The sequence below is a fragment of the Myzus persicae genome, unplaced genomic scaffold (genome assembly GCF_001856785.1).
Source record: "Myzus persicae strain clone G006 unplaced genomic scaffold, MPER_G0061.0, whole genome shotgun sequence".
Classification (NCBI taxonomy): domain Eukaryota; kingdom Metazoa; phylum Arthropoda; class Insecta; order Hemiptera; family Aphididae; genus Myzus; species Myzus persicae.
The window spans coordinates 342629-362266 of NW_019100692.1; the positions used below are offsets into that span (position 1 = coordinate 342629).

General features: G+C 28.1%; 4 protein-coding genes across 5 annotated transcripts; 2 read left to right on the plus strand and 2 right to left on the minus strand.

The window, feature by feature from the left end:
• Positions 1-2007: 2007 nt before the first annotated feature.
• On the minus strand, positions 2008-5414 carry LOC111042427 (tRNA (uracil-5-)-methyltransferase homolog A-like). Its single transcript, XM_022327030.1, has 9 exons — positions 4885-5414; positions 4613-4783; positions 4397-4552; positions 3900-4110; positions 3498-3625; positions 3129-3385; positions 2641-2872; positions 2377-2575; positions 2008-2297 (listed from the first exon to the last, which is right to left on the minus strand). Exons 1-9 carry the CDS (start codon positions 5254-5256, stop codon positions 2077-2079), a joined length of 1947 nt encoding a protein of 648 aa, XP_022182722.1. The 5' UTR covers positions 5257-5414; the 3' UTR covers positions 2008-2076.
• Positions 5415-5509: 95 nt separating this feature from the next.
• Positions 5510-6126, plus strand: LOC111042431. Its single transcript, XM_022327045.1, has 2 exons — positions 5510-5723; positions 5842-6126. Exons 1-2 carry the CDS (start codon positions 5642-5644, stop codon positions 6057-6059), a joined length of 300 nt encoding a protein of 99 aa, XP_022182737.1. The 5' UTR covers positions 5510-5641; the 3' UTR covers positions 6060-6126.
• Positions 6127-9489: 3363 nt separating this feature from the next.
• On the minus strand, positions 9490-14501 carry LOC111042494 (myosin-IB-like). The gene is made up of 6 exons (XM_022327118.1): positions 13941-14501; positions 13238-13358; positions 13018-13133; positions 10796-11014; positions 9901-10010; positions 9490-9742 (listed from the first exon to the last, which is right to left on the minus strand). The coding sequence occupies exons 1-6, from the start codon at positions 14073-14075 to the stop codon at positions 9631-9633; spliced, it is 813 nt and encodes a 270-aa protein (XP_022182810.1). The 5' UTR covers positions 14076-14501; the 3' UTR covers positions 9490-9630.
• Positions 14502-15552: 1051 nt separating this feature from the next.
• On the plus strand, positions 15553-19569 carry LOC111042282 (phosphoacetylglucosamine mutase). Of its 2 annotated transcripts, XM_022326834.1 has the most exons (11): positions 15553-15810; positions 15912-16025; positions 16106-16408; positions 16493-16694; positions 16770-16928; positions 16992-17160; positions 17237-17349; positions 17539-17702; positions 17896-18079; positions 18140-18255; positions 18565-19569. In XM_022326834.1, exons 2-11 carry the CDS (start codon positions 15919-15921, stop codon positions 18695-18697), a joined length of 1650 nt encoding a protein of 549 aa, XP_022182526.1. In that variant the 5' UTR covers positions 15553-15810; positions 15912-15918; the 3' UTR covers positions 18698-19569. The 2 variants fall into 2 exon arrangements, with proteins under 2 accessions (XP_022182526.1, XP_022182535.1); XM_022326843.1 differs by lacking the exon at positions 15553-15810 and having other exon boundaries at positions 15817-16025.
• The last annotated feature ends 69 nt before the right edge of the window (positions 19570-19638 follow it).

Here is a 19638-nt window from a genome sequence, read left to right on the forward strand (position 1 = left end):
ATGTTAGATAGTTCAAAATATAATTAACAACACTTAATATAGGTAACTAAATTTTTAAATAAATAAATTAGCTTTTATCCGTGACTTATTATTTTCGTGGATTTTTTTCCGTGGCTTCTTTTCCTACATTCGTAGATGGGTAGGTATACCTACCGAACATTTTAATCTAATCTTATTTTACTATATTGTAATTTGTAGGTAGGTAGAAGATAAAAATTGTATCTAAAATTTACAATTATTGTACAATGGTTAATTGTTTATTGGTGGGTAATAGGTATCTACCTCTCAAAATAGTAAATTGTTTCTAGAATCTCATAAGTCTAAAATCAAATTACGAAAATAAACATAGGTACTAACTAAATCTACCTAATATTATGTTATTTGAGGGAATTTGATTTTAACTAAGTATCTACACACAAAATAAAAAAATTGTTTGATAAGGATTTGTTAGTTTACGGATGAATATCAAAAGTCAAAGAAATTTGAACGCTCATACAAAATTAATTTGATTTTCAGCTAAATTTTTTTTTGTTTAAGGTGGGACATTTTACGAGAATTCAATTTTTAAATCTTAGATAAAGATAGAAAAATTCTTATGAATTTATCAGAAAACACAAATTTTCTTGTTTTTGACAAATATTGTCAGAATTATAACTTCAAATGCATGAAAAAATTAATATGAAATGTTTTTTTCAGTTTCCACTACAACAACAACTTATTTTGGACACTTTTTTAGTAGAAAAATGCTCTGATTATCCACCTCAATGGATATTTCTTGTACTAAATTGATAATATACCTGGTATTTTTGATTAGTCAAAATAGAAAATTCTCAATATTTTTAAAAATATTTGGGAAAAACTAAAAAAAAATTATGAAAATGTCTTAAAGTTTTGACATTATTATTAAAATAATTGCTTGGAAACAAACCGAAAAGTTAAACTGTCTTTGCTCAGAATTGTTTTTTCTTCATATAAGCACAATGATTAACAATTAAACAGTACCTTGAACCAAATTTTCAATGTCAAATTAACACTGTTAAACTGTCTGTATAAATCAAGTGTTTCTTATTATGTTTCTTTTATATAGATAATAATATAATTGTATGCCAATAAAAAATTTGAGATCATGTTATGGTATATTAGAGGTGCTTACTGCGTATCGCAAACTGCAAAGTATAAATACAATACGATATACAACTTTCAATATGTATAAAAATATCAAATGTTCAATGTGGCCCAGGATTTAAAAAAAGGGTTGAGCACACCTGCCCCATAGTAGAAATTACACAGCATAAATAATATTAACAAAACTATTTTTGGCACAAGACTGCATTTCAATTTTCCATGTGTGCTGTTTGTATATTAATTAAATAGAAATTAGTGTATTCATTTATTCATTTTTCATAATCAAATGCCTCTCTTTGTTCGATTCAATTTTAAAACTTCTATAATGTATTATTAACATTTACATTAAACTTAGGATGGATTTATTATAATGGTTTAAAACTGGCATGAACATTAATCAGTTGCAAATTCTGTAAAGATACTTTAAACTTTTAAAAACTAGAAAATAAATAATTAAACCCTAATAATTGAATAACAATGCGTTATATATTTATATCTAAATGCATATTGAAATTAATTATGAAAATATTTATTAACTTAAGTCTTATACATAAACATTTTATGCTGAACCTTAACCATAATAATATTACCAATGTTTACTTTTATCTAGGGAAATGTAATTTTCAGGAGTTTAATAACCTCAGTATGTTTTGATCAACATTGTATGTAGTAATATAAATTTCATTTCAATTAAGTAAATATTAATTACTAATTGATTATGCACACAAACTATTATTTTGATTTTTAAAAAATATCTATAAAAGTTTTTAGTAAATTAAAAATTTTCATATTTCTTCAAGAACAATAAAATTATTAATTAAGAAAGAAATGCATTGGTAACCAGCAGGCTGTAGAACAACATATGTAAATAAAAAGGCTAAATTTGTTAATCATTTTCTTATAAACGAAGCAATTATATTATTTGCTCTTTAACCCACAAAAATATTTAACTTATAGTCGTTCAAAATACACAATTAGTTCACAATGTGGTGTTTGAGGAAACATATCAACAGGTACAGCTTTCACTGGTACAAATGGAGCACCTTGTTTAGTTTTAGATTCAGCCATGGACAAAGATAGAAAGTTTTGCATCGCCCCTTTAGGGTTGCAAGACATGTAAACTAATCGTTTCAAATGGGTCATCCTTCGTAGAAGCAATATTGCTTTGTTATCTATAATGCATTAAGTTAAATTAGTAATTTAATGGTTTGTTATCAATGCAAGATATTATGAAGCCAGTGGCTTGCTTACGTAGTCCTGCTCTGGGTGGATCAACTATAGCAACTACATCATTAGCATTCTCTGGGTTCTGAAATTCACGTCTGTTCATTACTTCTTCAGCTTTCCCAGCAAAGAATATTGCATTAGTGATACAATTTTCAGTGGCATTTAATTTTGCCATATTAACTGCTTCTTCTTGAATTTCTACACCAATTACTTGAGCACAGTCCTTAAAAAAAAAAAAATTATAAATGATAAATTTTCACAGTTAACTATATAGTATATTTGAATTACCTTAGCTATAGACAGGCCTATTGTACCAGAACCACAACATACATCTAATACGGTAGTTTGTGAATTAATAGAAGCTAAATCTTTAGCAGCGTCAAACAATATTTCAGAAGCAGCTGTATTTATTTGAAAAAAAGATTCAGGTGAAATTCGCAACTTAAGGCCTTTTACTTCTTCAACAATATACCCCTGTCCATGTAACAATTCTAAGGGAAATGAATTTCCTTCACCAGCACTAAAAAAATATTTTTATAACAAATAATAAATATTATGAATCATTCTAATTTTTTTTTAGTAAATCAGAATTATAGCTTCCAAAATATTCAGACTGGGCTGATTTGTTAGTAATATAGGGACTTTTAAATATTATATAATAATATATTAATTAATTTTTAGCTTGAAAGGTATAACAGTACTTTTAGAAACGGGTTGCTTCCAATGCTATCTTTTATGTAAGACAGAAGTATGTACTTAATAATTTTAATTCTTACGCTCTTTTTTTTGCTTTTTGGAAGTAAAGAGAATCTACTTTACAATTAGCTCCAGCTCCTTCAGTAAAATAATTCAAGATTAATTGTTTCAAAGAATTCAGGGCTGAGTCTTCCATATTTTCGGTGTGTACTACACAAATTAACATCAATTGTTCAGTTTTTAAGCTCAGTCTTACAGTTAACTGTCGCCAATGACCTGTATAATTTTCAGGATCAAATACAGGAAATTTAGAAGCTCTAACCAAATCTTGAAAACACTAAATAACAAAAGTATAATAAATATTACACACTTCATGAACATATGATAGAATTTTCCCATATTCCTATGTTAGAATTATACATAGGATTTATTTCAAGATAAAAACTTACTTTAACAACATCTTTCATACGTTGAGGAACGTTTGAAATATTATCAATAGGAGCAACACTAGTTTTCCCCTGATTATATGCACCAACACGAAAACCAACAACTGGTTCTTTATTTTCTACGTCCATACCTAAAATTACAATATAGATATTATACTCAATGAATAATAGTTCAAAGAAGGTTAATAGTTATCTCTATTTTTCATAAAGTTAAGAATATAAACAAAAATTATTTTTATACATTTCCAAGAAAAAGTAAATTAGCCAATAAAAAATAATGTACATTTTCTTTACTCACTCAAAATTTAAATTTTCAAGTAAAATATAACTTGTTTTAAAATTATACCCAAACAAATATGACAATAATCTTATTTATATATAATTTAATTACACCAAATACTTTACCTATAGTAAATTCGCATTTATTTCTATAACCAATACATTTCTCTGGATTGTCTTTAAGGCTTCGTATTTCCAAAAGTTCACATGGGAGACCATTATTTACATCCTGTTGTTTTTTTAACCAATCAAGTATATTTTGACCACCCTTAATTCGTTTCAACCGTCTACTATAATCCATAAGAACATTTTTAATTGAATTGGTTTTTTGGATCAACTGAAACCAATGAAAATATATTCTATTATATTGATAAATTCATATTAAAAATTTAAAGATATACAAAATTAAGTAATAAAATTAAACTTTGTCCTTGATATTGTAATAATTAACAACTTAATTCATAGTAAGCAAATGGATAATTTTGCTAAAAAAATTTGATAGCTAAAAACCAAAGTTATGTACAAAAGGTCAACAAACATTGGGCAATTTTTCTAGTACATCTTTGGGTAACATTCAATTTGTTATTTTCCAAATTAAATATAGGTGTATAATTATCACTCACTTGCTCGGGATAAGATATGTTATATAAAGGTGTCACAGCACTAATCATCTGTTGTTCTGCACCAGCATTGTCCAATTTAACTTTCTTTACGTCTGGACATTCATCAAATTGTTCATTACGTTTTTTTACTAATGGATCAGGAACAGCTTTGGCATTCTATGATGTTTGAAAACCAATAAAAACCAATTGAAAATTATGCATTTATAGGATACTTACACTAGCATCTAATTTTGTATTTTTCCAATTATATCCATTTAAAATACCCAGAGCTGTATTTTTGTCTTCTTCTGAACGAAAACACATATAGAGCCACTTACCATTACGGTTAGGGGTCTTAACTTTAGAACAATTTAATTCCAACTTAATATTAATTAACTTTTTGAACTCCTGAAAATGTTTAAAAAGTAATTTATTAGTCTATTTTTATAACCAAATTGTAGTCATTAATATTGATATTTCATAAATTATGTTCTTTGGTAGGTACTTACAGCAATTCCATAATGTTTTGGAAGGTTTCTTATTTCTATCTTGTACTTTTCAGAAGTGAAATCATCCCTATCTAAATAAGCGAAAGGATCTTCTTTTGCCACTGATTCAGTTTGTTCTACTTTTTTTTCTGGTCTTACTTCACTGTCTTTTTCCTTCGATTGTATTTGAGTTTTTTCGGCTAATGAATCCGATTGATATTCTTTTTTAACTGGTTCGATTTCATTCACTTTTTCTTCAGATTTTAATTGAATTTCTCCAGCTATTAATTCTGATTGATATTCTACTATTTCTGGTTCATTCACTTTTTCTTCACATTTTGTTTGAATATTCTTGGCCACTGGTTCTAAACAACTGTCAACATTTACTTCCATCGTGCAAATAGTTAATGGTTTTTCCTAAACTTGTAATGGGTACCAAATCGTCAAAATTAATACAAATAAAAATTCGATTTTATAAATAAATCGGGTCTCTCATTAAATATAATATTTAATTTATTAAATTCAAATTTAAATTTTATAACCAAACATAAAATTATTGTTAGTTGTTAGTTGTTACCAAATTGATATCATTTTGGATGAGAATTGATAATATTTCACGTGTTTTTGTTGTTGTACTTACTGACAATAATATTGTTAACAAAAATTATTGTTATCTATAAAAAATTAAAAATCTAAAAAACTTTAGTGGTTGAACGCATATTTACTTCATAATAATATTTATTAAAGATTTCAATAAGTGTGCCCTATTTTATTCATTATGCCACAGGGAAAATTCAAAAATAAATCACAAGTTACTTTTTCGAAGAAAAAGAGGAACGAACCAAACAAAAGTAGAAAAGGTAGGTAATTTTTGCTTTGAACTATTTCATAAGGGATTTCATTACTAATCTATATTATATTGGTGTATGTGATTATATGAAGTGTAATTACATTAATTGTATACATTATTCTGTATAGCATGCCCAATGCCTTCAAAAAAACATAAGTATGAAGAAGGTCAGAGAATTAAACGAATGATAAGTAAAAATGTTAACAAATTGGCTGAAGACGATTTAAGATCATTGGCTATGGATAACAAGAAAGTGTTTCTTTCGAAGAAGAAGAAGCAAGTTGCACAAACAGTTCAAGCTTCGACAGATCCTAAACCTAAACAAATTAAGGTTACACAAAAATAAGTTTGTTATGTTAAAATATGTATAATATAAATTATTTTGAAAATACATAATTCAATTTTTTTCACTATATTGAACAATAAAGTATCTTATTAATTATTGATAACATTTTTGTGTTTTGGTTTATTAAATTTGACAAAACATACTAATTCATTTAAAGTTATTTGTGAATATTGACTGCTTACAATATTAATATGATACAAAGATCTGATCAAAGCGTGAACATATTTCAAGCTTTATTGCTATTAATTGTTATTATCTGAATATGCATAATTGTTAACTACTGATTGCCGTAAAATATATATATTATATATATAAATAATATGCAAATATGAGATAATAGACATTTCACATCTATTCAGGCACAATATCATATTGACAATCAAATTCAAAGGATTATAGTTATACTTTGTCTAATATGCTAACTATAACACATTGTAATATAACTCAATCATCATCAGTTATATTGAAAAGTCTTAACAATACTTAACTATGTTGACTACCGACCATTTTGGCACCAATCCAATATGTAAACTATGGACTCATTTTTGGTCCAATATATGACCTGCACTGAATTCACTATAAATAATGAAAACTTACACATATCTAACAATAAAAAGTATAATAATTATTAAATGCTATCTGCCCGATCTTCCTCCGGAAGGAATTATTTTTTTTAAATTTAATTTAAAAACATAAGACTATTTTTTGGCTATACAAATAATACAACGATTATGAAATAAATAAAAAAAAAACAGACATCGTTATCGGTGAATATATGAAAATAATTGGTAATTAGTTAATTATTATTATTATTATAATGAGGGTTCAAAACCGGTTTCCTTTGTCTCCAAAATCAAGTTAGATTCTTGTATATATAGATTAAAATATATAAATGTTTCTGAAATGCTGTATGTTACTGATATTTATCCTTAGGGCCAGTTATACCGTCTACGGTACACTTCGATTACGCTTAATCAGCTAATAACAGATTTTATAACTGGCCAAATTCGGCCGATTAAACTTCAGTTAACTTTAATCGGAGACGGTACAACTGGCCCTAAGTATCCTATTATTCCTAAGTTGCCAAATTTGTGTAATTTATTATTGGATCAGGAGATCTCCACCACCCCTATCATGGTAATAAAGTATAGTTGCAGTTTTTGCACCATTTACTCTTAATTTAAATCGCTTAATCGGAATTTCTCATAAGCATTCAACAGTTTGGATATTATTTTAGGTTGTTAATATAACAGGTAGATATAATTGTAAGCCAATTACTGAGTATGAATTATTAAACTTGCACATTCATAATTTCTAAGTGTAATAATAAGTTAAATTTATTAGTTCAAAAAAATACAGCATATTAGGTATCCAAAAAACTATAAAAATATTTTTTATATTTAATTTTGGCATTAGGTATATATTTATATTGTTGTTTTGTTGTCACATAGCTTTTATAACATTTTAAATTGTCATCATCGACAATAATAATTGGTCCATAAACCAATGGATTGATTACCACAGAATAAAAATGTTGCCCCCCTCTCTCCCACAAGAACCTTAAAAAAGGTGTAAATTCTGGTTCTTCTGTGTTATTATTATTATTTTTGTTGTCTTATTCACATGTATGTATTCATATTCTATGATATGAGTAAAGTTTAAATCTTCGATATACCTACATATGAAATATATATAGACATTTTAATGTTATAGGTATTAGATTTTATGCTGTATTATTTAAACAAGTACCTATGTGAAATTGTTACAGTGTTACTTAATGGCTTGATAGTATATTGTATAAAAATTAGGGAACTAACTGATTAATATCAGTTATAATTTTTATTTTTTACTCAATACAAACAAAATTATTAAAATTACATTATTTTGTAATAAATAAAATAAACTGTTACCTAGTTATATTATTTGGTTAACATATCATACAAAATACTTAGGGCTTTATGCATATTGTACAGTGGATAAGTTGACATAACTGTTATCTGGTGAAAATAAGCAGTCTAAATATATTATTACTTAGGGAGGCCAAGAAACGTGCAAACAATTCAGTCCCCATATACCAACGGTGCCACTTAAAAAAAAATTATATATTATCAACTATGTGAACATTTCTCCACGTGATACTGGCACTAAGGCTATTTTTATGTTTTTACAATAATTAAAACAATTAATATTAACCAACATAACGGGGGCTTGGTCAAACCTCCAGCATCTTTCTATAAGCGCCCTTGATCAATAGACCGCAATAGTCAATACTCAATACCTATACTCATCATTCAAATAGTGTTTTTTTAATAGGTAATTAAAATAATCATGACTACACGGCGTTTTGGATAGGCTATTTAGGTGCATTAGAGACGTGTTTCATTTTTCTTGTATTTATCTCACAAATCACAATGCATTATATGTAATACCTAATATAGTAATATTATAGGTACAAATATTAATAAGTAATAATAATTAAAGTGTGCCTAATTATGCTAGTATGCTACCCAAATTAATGTACAATTATTACTTATATGAACTATTAGTCAATATATAATCCGTCCTGTAATTCTGAAAGGCTGAAGTAAATTATAGGTACTGAAGATCAAGTAATTACTAAAAATAAAAATGTAATTTAAAAGAAAATGTCATAATACATTTTAACAGTTTCATTGAAATGTATTTACTATTCAGTATCAAGAAGTTACAATCATTTTTTATAGATACTGAATAGTGAATAGTGACTATCAAAATGTAAAACGTGCAACTAGTTCTTAAAATCGAAAATATTTTTTCCGATTTTGATTTCGGTTTCGGTTGTCGGTATGTACTTTTTCCGATTTCAATTTTGGTTTTGATTACGGGTGTTTATTTTTTTTCGATTTCACTTTCAAATTCGTAATCGATTTTGGTTTCTAATGGTTTTAATCGGTATTCAATATCAGTTTCAACTTTCAAGCACTGCATTGTCTGCATTATTACGTACTATTATAACTAGTTATAAAGCTAAACAACATGCATACATTGCAAAATCACATGTATTTTATATTATGCTATTCATTCTATCTTCTTTTATTTATAGAAATATTCACGTCGATTAAATTATTTTTGTGTTAGAATTAACAAAATGTAATGTTGTGTTATTTGAGCATATAATTACCTTTATTATTGTTTTCATATTAAGGTTTTATTGTATTAGATATTACCCTGAATGTCCATAACCCATTAGATTCGATGTATGATCGATATAATTGCAAAATAGTATTATAAAAAGCATATATGACCGCTCTTTCGCTCCTATATAAGAATATAAAATAGTGGAAATCAAAATTAAAACAAGTCATTAAAGTATATATTATTATTACATTATATATATAGATTGAAGAATAAATATATTTTATGTACATTATTAAATGTAATTTATTAATATTATTGTATATTAATTATATTACGTAAAACGTAAATTAAAGTTACGACAATATTTGATGTTAGTATAACACTATAACAGACAACAATATAGATGATAATATATAGTATTGGACGTAAAATATATTAATTGTATTTAATATTTTTATCCACAAACAATCAAATTCTTGTATTTATCTTTAGTAATACTGGGCGTGGAATTGTTTTCCTTTAACTTTATAACGCCACTTTTGGAACCTTTTATATCATGTAATAACCTGTAATAGTAATAGCATAAAAATATAATATTTATGATTATACTAACCCACTAAAGGCTATATAAAGATTTAACAGTATATAACGATACGTTTAAGCAGGCTAGGTTAGGCTAGGTTACAAAAGTTTGGCTTTTTATTTAGAATTTAGATATACTTACGTTTGATTGACACCTAGTGTGTTAATATTTAACAACTTATAGTCGCCAGAGATGTTAATAAATTTAGTAACAAATTCTATTAAATATGGAACTTCAAGAATTATATCACCCTGAAAAAGAAACAATTTATATAATACCCATAGGCCATAATACCCATAATATTACATTTAAGTGAAAGCATAGCTCATATTGGCAAAAATTTCGTTTAATTGTAGAGGGTTTTTTACTTTTTTTATGTAAATGGTTAATCATCCCCATTACTCACCCCCTCTGTTAATGCTTTAAATATTGTTGTTTCCTCAATAAAAAGTATATCATTTGTTGAGAAGTAAACAATAATAAGTATAGAAAACATACAATTGAACATAACATATTTTTTTTAACAGCGAAAAATAAAAAAATATTAACCTATCACGAGTTCTTCGAGGAACTAAATACAGACATACAGTTCTCCTTTACAACTTCGCTAATGGCCAATGGGTGTTTGAAAAATTATTCAGTTAGCCGTATTCTTGGAACGGAAACTATTTTACGGTTAATAAAATACTTATTTATAGTATTGGGAATCATTTAAGGGAAATATTGCTTCCCCTGCCACCACTAATTGACGTCTATATGACTATATGGATAAATCTACTATTTGTTATAATTTTAGTAATATTTTAATTATTCTATATACACATTTATAAACATAATTCTATTATTTATTATTTAGATTACATACATACAGTAGAACTTTAATATAGAAGGGATAAAATAGTAAAACTGTAAGTATCTAAACAGTGATACGTTTTTAAGGTAATAATAGTAATATAATTATATAGTAGACATATATTAGTATTATACTCATTAGTCATTACTCATTATAATAATAGTTTATACTTTAATGTTATACCTTGTTGTGTTTATATTGTGGTGAAATTTTGATGAGAAGAAAATTATCCCTTCCCGAAGTGACTTCTAATTTATTTATAAAATCCAACGGTATCTTTTCTTTGGGTTTTAGTTTGTTTTTAAGTATTTGGTTTAAACATAAAGATTTGTTCGTCAGTATCAACAGTCTAGTTCTTCGTTTGTATCCTTTCCGGTCAAATTTTGTCACTTTGACACCATACTATAGAAAAAATCAAAACAATTTAACAACATTTGCAGTTCGCAAAAGTATACAATAGTATGTATGTGCAATTATAAATATTTAAACTTCACTTCTTACAAGATACAGCAAACAACATCGCAAAATGGTCAACACAAACCGGTTTCAAGATCTTCAGCCTAAAATCTCAATGTATTATATTTTCCAACAAAAGAGGTCAAAAGCACATCAACATCCAGCTAAATAACAAATACATCCCAAACGTAAACACAATTAAAATTCTCGGAGTTCATTTCGACAAAAAAATCAATTGGTTACAACACCTAAAACAACTAAAAATATCACTGACAAGAAATCTCAACATCATGAAAATGTTAAGTCATACCACGTGGGGAGGAGACGAAGATACGCTCATAAAAATTCACAGACATCTCATCAGAGCGAAAATGGACTACGGTGCAACAATCTATCAATCTGCCAAACCCCACCACAAAAAAATAATAGATACTTCTTTAAACGCCAGCTTAAGATTCGCCATTGGAGCTTTCCGATCTAGTCCCATCGAAAGCATTCGGAACCTAGCACTCGAACCCCCCTCTAAGCTTAGACACAAAGAAAAATCACTACTCTACGCAGCTAGCATCACAAGATACTCTAGCAACCCAGCAAACAAATGTATTACAGAAATCAACAAGTACGCCAAAGATCATGGCATAGATTTCAATGCGATAATGAAAATTCATCCCCCAGATTTCCCCCCATGGTCCTACAATTTCGATATAAACCTGGAATTAACTAAATTCAAAAAAGAGCTGACTCTCCCGATGACCTATAAGAATACCTTAAACGAAATACTCCAGGATCACAAAAATGCAAATCGTTACTACACTGATGCCTCTAAATCAGAAAAAGGTGTAGGAATCGCAATCACCAATCAAGACTTCACTATCAAATTCAAACTCCCCAAAAGCTGCTCTATATATACGGCAGAAGCCATAGCAATTCTCAAAACAGTAGAACACATTTTTCTTAAAGAAGGCCATGGTAACTTCCATAAAAGCAATCTAATCCTGTCAGAATCACTTTCAACACTCATGAGCCTCAAAAACCCTTCCAACACCACAGATATAGCAAAACTTATTCTGCAAAAAATTAACCTAGCAAATAATGCAGGAATCAAAATTTCACTAATATGGATCCCGGGGCACAGCGACATAGAGGGCAATGAAAAGGCAGATCAAGAAGCTAAGAAAGCAGCAGAGTACAATGATACCCCCTTTTTAAATATTACTACATTTACAGACATAAAAAACCAAATAAAAGAACTAACTAGAACCAAATAGCAATCACACTGGCTCGAACAAGACACCAAACTGAGAAGAATAAAAAACTCCATATTCAGATGGCCCAATTCCCTCGCAAAAAGAAGAGAAATAGTAATCATGAATAGACTCCGTATCGGGCATACTCGTCTAACCCACGGTTACCTCATGACCAAGGATGAAAAACCCTTTTACTCAACCTGTGGCACCGATCTAACAGTACACCATATCATAACAGAATGCCGACGATACAGAGAAGAACTCGATCAGCTGAACATACCAACCACTTTAGACGCAGCCCTCGGACCAAACATTGACACCACACTTCAAATCTTAGTATTTTTAAGGAAACATGATTTGTACAACTTAATATAAAAAAAAAAAATATTGTAATTCTTAATTAATTATCAATTGTAATTTTTATAACGTCTACGACTAATGGCCTTTGATGCCGATGTCTATTGATCAATAAAAAAAAAAAAAATATATTTAAACCGTCGATCACACGTTTCCAACTAAAAAAAATCCAAATTGGCTCTAACACGGTTATCAAATAGATACTCATGAAATTACAAGATACAAAAACAAAACTATAGATTTTTACTTCTTATATTGCGCCAATTGTGTGTACATAACATACTTGTCTAATGCATATTATTATTTGTATAGTTTTAATAAATAATTAATTAGCATAATTCTTACAAGGTATTTTTCATTTAGAGTGCGCATAAATGTCATTTTTAAATACTTCTCTAATGAATTCAATCGTTCGACCAAAAACAAACAACGTGTATTACATTCGTAGCTGCATTTTTTGTCTGAAATTAGGTATATAATTATTTTTCGTTAGAATTAATTATGTTTAAATAAAATCATCTAAAGAATCTAAAGAGAATTTTTAAGAATAAATTGAATTAACTACCTTTAAAAAGATATTCAGCGAGCATTTTCAGTTCCATTTGTTTTTTGCGTTTTAAATCTTGTGAGATTTTGTATCTTTTATTTTTCCAAATCATATGAATTTTTCTCAATTTATTAGTTGCCTGAAAACCGTATGATATAACCGGAGTATAATATTATATATTATTTTTAAATGATCAGGTAATGCGTTTAATTCTAAATTATAATTTAAACTGTTTAGATACATATATGATATATAAGTAATATAAACTAGACAAAATAATGATTTTTAAATTCCAAATTAAAAAGTTGAACAATTCGTAGGTAAAACCGTAAATGAAAAGAAATCAATTTGACCATTTTTAGGTTAATATCTTACAGGAAAAATTTTCAAGAAAAGTAGTTTTAATCATTAAAATATTTGATTTTGATTGTTTTTTTACTAAATTGTCCATGAAAAAATGAAATGGCCTATTCGTTCGATGCAGAAACTAGAAGTTTATTTGTTTTGTGATTTTGACTTATTCCCTTATTACCCATGCACCACTCATTTAATTCAACGATGATAAACAAATTGTATTTGTTTGTATATCATCTACTATTATTCGGTAATCAAACAGTTATTGAATTATTCCTTTGTAAATGATGAATCTAAATAAAGTGAGTAGGTAGGTACCGTAGGTATAGGTTACTTACACTTATATTCGTTACTATTTAGGACTTACTTTGATGAATATTTTTTTATGCCATCCTCCGGGTAAAACCCTCAAATTTGGCAAAGACCTTGTGAATCTACGTACAATTTGCCTTCGGGTGTGTGTAATAAACGCCCTCTTAAAAGAAAATTCTCCGTTTACCATTTTATTACTATAATTAACACAATTTTTAATTTAATCCACTTGTCATACAATAAATGTAAGCCATCACAAATAATTAAGTGAAAAAACAAATATATCACAACTATTCGTATTCGTCTATCTAAATATAATACCAAAAATAAACATAGAACTTATACGTATTATACTATCCAGTACACAACACGATTTAGCTTTAGTATAATATTATTGTATATTATAGCTCCTTCGAAATGCCTTGACCATTGCATAACAGTATAACACCATATTAATATGCCCTCTTTAACTGCTTTGACCTCAGTCGAATTGAACGTTTTAAATCGAAATGTATGGTGCAGAAAAATATACAGATCGGTAGATCACTGTATTGAATTAGTCCAATTTAAAATACATAACGTTTAATGGTGTGGTTTTAACTGGTTACCCACGTATACTATACATTATTATATTTTAAATAATATTTTTTAAGCATTTTTTTTTTAAAAATCATAGATACCTACTAAATAAAAGTTAAACTTATTATATTATATTTAATCAACAATTAAATAGATGAATGCATTCAAAAAATTAACGTATTCATTATAAAAATATGTACAAAGACAAATTGTGTGGGAAGGTAATTTGAAATGTTCAATTGCTTTTTTAAACGAGTTTTTCAGAAAACTGAAAAAATTCAACAAACGTTTCATGATACCTCTGAAAAAAAAATGGGCAATGAACACTAATTAATTCTTGATGGTTAATTTTTCGAATAAACATTATTAATATTAAGATATTATTATATTAATAATAATAATAAAGGTATCCACATACTGCAAGCTAAGTATAGGTATACTCCAAATAGCCAATCTACAGTCACAATGATAATAGGTACACATTTTATACACCTAATTTAAAAACAATTAAAAATCTAATAATCATTTTATAATATATTTTTTATCTATTGGCCCATATTCTATAAGATATATTAAATATATTTTATGCTTTATTGTACAGACTTCAGAGAAATGCATGTATTTGCGACTTTCCTTTACTATACTTTAGGCGGAGAGATGAACGAATAAGTAGAAAATAACATAATATGCTTGGAAACATAGGCTGACAGACGCCACTCGTGTAAATGATTTATCATTGTATTAAAATTTAACACATTCATTACACGCACATTACTGCAATAATTACAGTGACGATTTACCTAATATAATGACACCTGTGGAATCGCAGCAGATCGATCCCCAATATCTTACAGTTATGTACTTATGTAGGTACTAAATGTAGCAATGTAATAGGTACCCATCGAAAGAGGAACGATAATTGTTGTAACTCTGCAAGTGGCAAGTAACTACAACAGCTCACGGTTAATAGATATCTATTAACCGTGAGCCGAACTGGCATCTGGCAAGTGCAACAGATGTTCGCTCCTATCATTCCTAAAGTTCAGGTCCTTACTCACTATCATTTTGTATCCACCACGATATCAGATGGGCTGCAACACGTGTTTTCTATTTACACACAAGATTGTCCGGTTATCAGACTATCGGCGTTCGAACTGTAATAAAATGAAATAGGTGAAATGTAATATTTAATAATACAACTATTATGCAACGGATTTCGCCCAGTCCTGAGTCCAATGTTGATCGAATTTTTATCGTGGACGCAACAGTGAAATGTGTCGAATGAAAGTAACACGTCATCAGTATTGGACCTACGCTATAGCTTAACTGCCAGTCTTGACTGAGAGGTATCTTAATATAGATTTATCGTCATTTCAATACGAATATACGATTGTCGAACGTCTTTATAATTTTTTTGATTTTACGTTAATATTCAATTAATATACAGCTTGAACATGTACGACTGGATCGAGAACGTCGTAGAACTGGAATCGAACATTGGCTCGTATCCAAATCCAGGAACCAAAGTTTTTCAATACGGCACGTCGGGCATTCGTTATAAGTGAGTTTGGCGATAGTGATAGGCGGTCACTCTATGTGCAATCAACTTTGTAATAGGGACTAAATACTAACTTTTTTCAGTTCTGAACACCTGGACCATGTCCAGCATCGAATGGGCCTATTGGTCGCTCTGCGCTCAATACATTTGAAATCGGCAGCAGTCGGGCTAATGATAACAGCCTCGCACAATCCGCAAGATGATAATGGCATCAAACTAATTGACCCTCAAGGAGAAATGTTGGACAGCTCTTGGGAAGTGTATGCCACCGAATTGGCTAATGCCCCAAACAACCAGGATGTATGTGCCACGCTCATAAATATTGCTAAAAAATATAATATTGACAAATCATACATACCTCGTGTGTACATCGGTCGCGATACTAGGTGAGTGGCTTCCCTTTAACATTCTTGTATGTTTTGCAGATTTATTTTTATAATAATTATATTTTATAATATGTTTGTTTTTAGAAATTCTGGTAAAAGATTATTGGACGCTGTGCTTTGCGGTGTTAAAGCTTTTAAAAGTAATGTTGAGGATTTTGGCATAATAACAACACCAATGTTACATTTCTTTGTTAGATGTTATAACACCAACTGCCTATACGGTCAGCCAAATGAACATTCTTACTATAGTAAATTAACAAACAGTTTTAAAACTTTGCGTAAAATGGCAAGTAACTTATCTACTTAATTAACTGATGAAAATATTATTGCTGTCATTATCAATACAATATATCTGCCTTAGTGTTTGGATTTGAAAAATTATAGCCCTGTAATAGAATTTGATGGTGCTAATGGGGTGGGTGCTTTAAAAATGAAAGATGCAATCATATATTTAGAGGAAACATTGGTGATTAATATGCATAATGATGACATATTGAACACAGAAAAATTGAATCACAAAGTATGGTTATATATTTTTATTTTAAGTAAAATGAATGGATAATTTTTCATTAATTTATTTAAGTGCGGTGCAGACTTTGTGAAATCAAACCAATGCCCTCCTACTGGGATGACTATTAAACCATACTCAAAATATGTGTCCGTGGATGGAGATGCAGATAGAATAGTTTATTCTTTTATTGATGAAAACAACAAATTTTATTTATTAGATGGTGATCGAATTGCTACACTTGGTACTACATTAAAACTTATTTAAAATTATATTCAATTTATTTTGTTATTTGTTAATTTAATTACTATTTTCCATAGTGGCTGGTTATATAAAAGAATTATTCGACGCTTCTGGTCTTGATGTCAACGTAGGGTTGGTACAAACTGCTTATTCAAATGGAAATTCTACAAAATATGTAACTGATAAGTTGGTATGAATTTTTTTTTTGTTCATTTATTTTATAGATAACATAATTGATATAAAATGGTATTCTAAAAAAATATTATTCTAACAGTTCTTAATTATTAAAGTGTAGAGAAATTTGTCATTAAGTTTGTGTAAACAATTTAAATTTTATTATTGATTAATTAACTTATGTAGTTATGTGTTTACATTATAGAAAGTACCTGTTGCATGTGTTCCGACTGGTGTTAAATATCTTCATCATAAAGCCAATGACTATGATGTTGGCATTTATTTTGAAGCTAATGGTCATGGTACTATATTATTCCAAGACGCTATACGTGAACTTATTCGAAATCAATCTGCTATTGAAAAAGATGAGTATGTTCACTATTATATTTTATTTAAAATAATAAAGTTACCATCACATTAAAATAATATATTTTGCCTAAGAATAAAAAGTGTTTGAGGTTTGCAGATCAGATTAAATATTTTGACTTTGGTTTAAACTACCTACATTATTTTATTTTATTTATTAGATCTAAAATAATCAAATGTGTTGTTAAATTTTAAGAGCAATGTCACTGGCACTGAAGAAATTGATTTGCATTATGGATATGACTAACGAAACTGTAGGTGATGCTTATTCCGATATGCTGCTTGTTGAGTCTGTACTTTGTGAACGAGGATGGAGCATAAGTGATTGGTATAAAACATACTCTGATTTGCCAAACCGTCTGACAAAAGTTACTGTTAAGGTAATGTATGGGAATTCATTTGTTTGACAATAATTAATTGTATAATATGTAAAATATTAGGACAGAAATACATTTGAGACTGGTGACGCTGAGAGAATTTGTATCAAACCACCAGGCCTTCAAGGAGTAATAGATTCTATTGTGTCAAAGTATTCTATGGGCAGATCTTTTGTCAGGTAAAATACATTATGGTATATAATGGATATATTTTTAAAAATTGTATTGAATAAGTTTAATACTTGGAAATTATCAGCTACAGTAGTTGACAATAACTTTTTGTTTGTTATTAATATGTGTTCTTTGTTGAGAGGGAGTTGGCAATAATAAGTAGCCAAATATTTAACTTGGAAGATATGATATAATTTAATGTAAAACATATTGTGCAGTTATTTGTGCAATGACCAATAATTATAATTGTTTTTATTCAAATAATATACATCCATTTTGTAGTAAATACTAAAGTTTTTCAATTTTTTACCTTGTAGACCTTCTGGTACAGAAGATCTGGTGAGAATTTATGCTGAAGCAGACACTCAAACCAACGCTGATAAACTTGCTGTTGAAGTGGCTACCGCTGTTTACGATATAGCTGATGGTGTTGGAAAAAAACCAGAATAAAATAGACTTTACAAAGTATAATTTAATGTGTTCAAATATAGTAACTATACAGGGTTAATAAAGCATACTTGATTTAAGTGATTATGTATTATTATGCTGGTACACATTCACGAAAATTAAATTTTTTTGATATATCTACGTTCAGTTTTTATTGCATAACATATTTTTGTGAAACTAATAGCTAATTTTAGAAGAGAAATATTGTTTGAATTTGATTATATTTAAATACTTATATAGTATATACATAGTTTATGTCAATGTTACGAGATCTTTATTTTTAAATTGTTTGTGTTTCTATTTTTTATATGATGTTATAATGATTAAATAATATTAAAATTAATTTAAAATCTAACTTAATATTGTACAATAAATTATGGTTGAATTGTTTTGAACTGTAAATCATAATAATTAGAACAATGTTGATAATTACTTACCTTGCACTCGTGTTTTTAAAAAAGCTCTTTTATGACCGCGTTGAACAAGTAACACCAGATAGTGTTGGCTGGCGAGGAGCCCATTTAGTTGTATGTTTGTTTCATTGTTTTCATTACAAATTAAAACACTATACTACTATTACTAAAAAAATATTGTACATTTATTTATAATTATGTTGTAACAATAGTCAATATATCGACAAATTAATACATTGTTCATTGTATTATATAATATTTACATGAAGTGAAAGCAAATATTTTACATTTGAAATGCTTAAAATTTCAATTTAGTTCTACTAATTAATTAGGCCCAAATCCAATTAAACATTGTGAACTTCTTCAGTCAAATTAAATGTCTTATGACTGACAAATACTGCTATGTAATCATATTATATATGTTCTATATGATTCAATATAAATAATTTTTACTTTAGTTCATTTTTCCTGTTTACTAATTCTCGTATCTTTTTAGTTTTACTTCTATTTTTTTCCTTAATAAACTGCGTT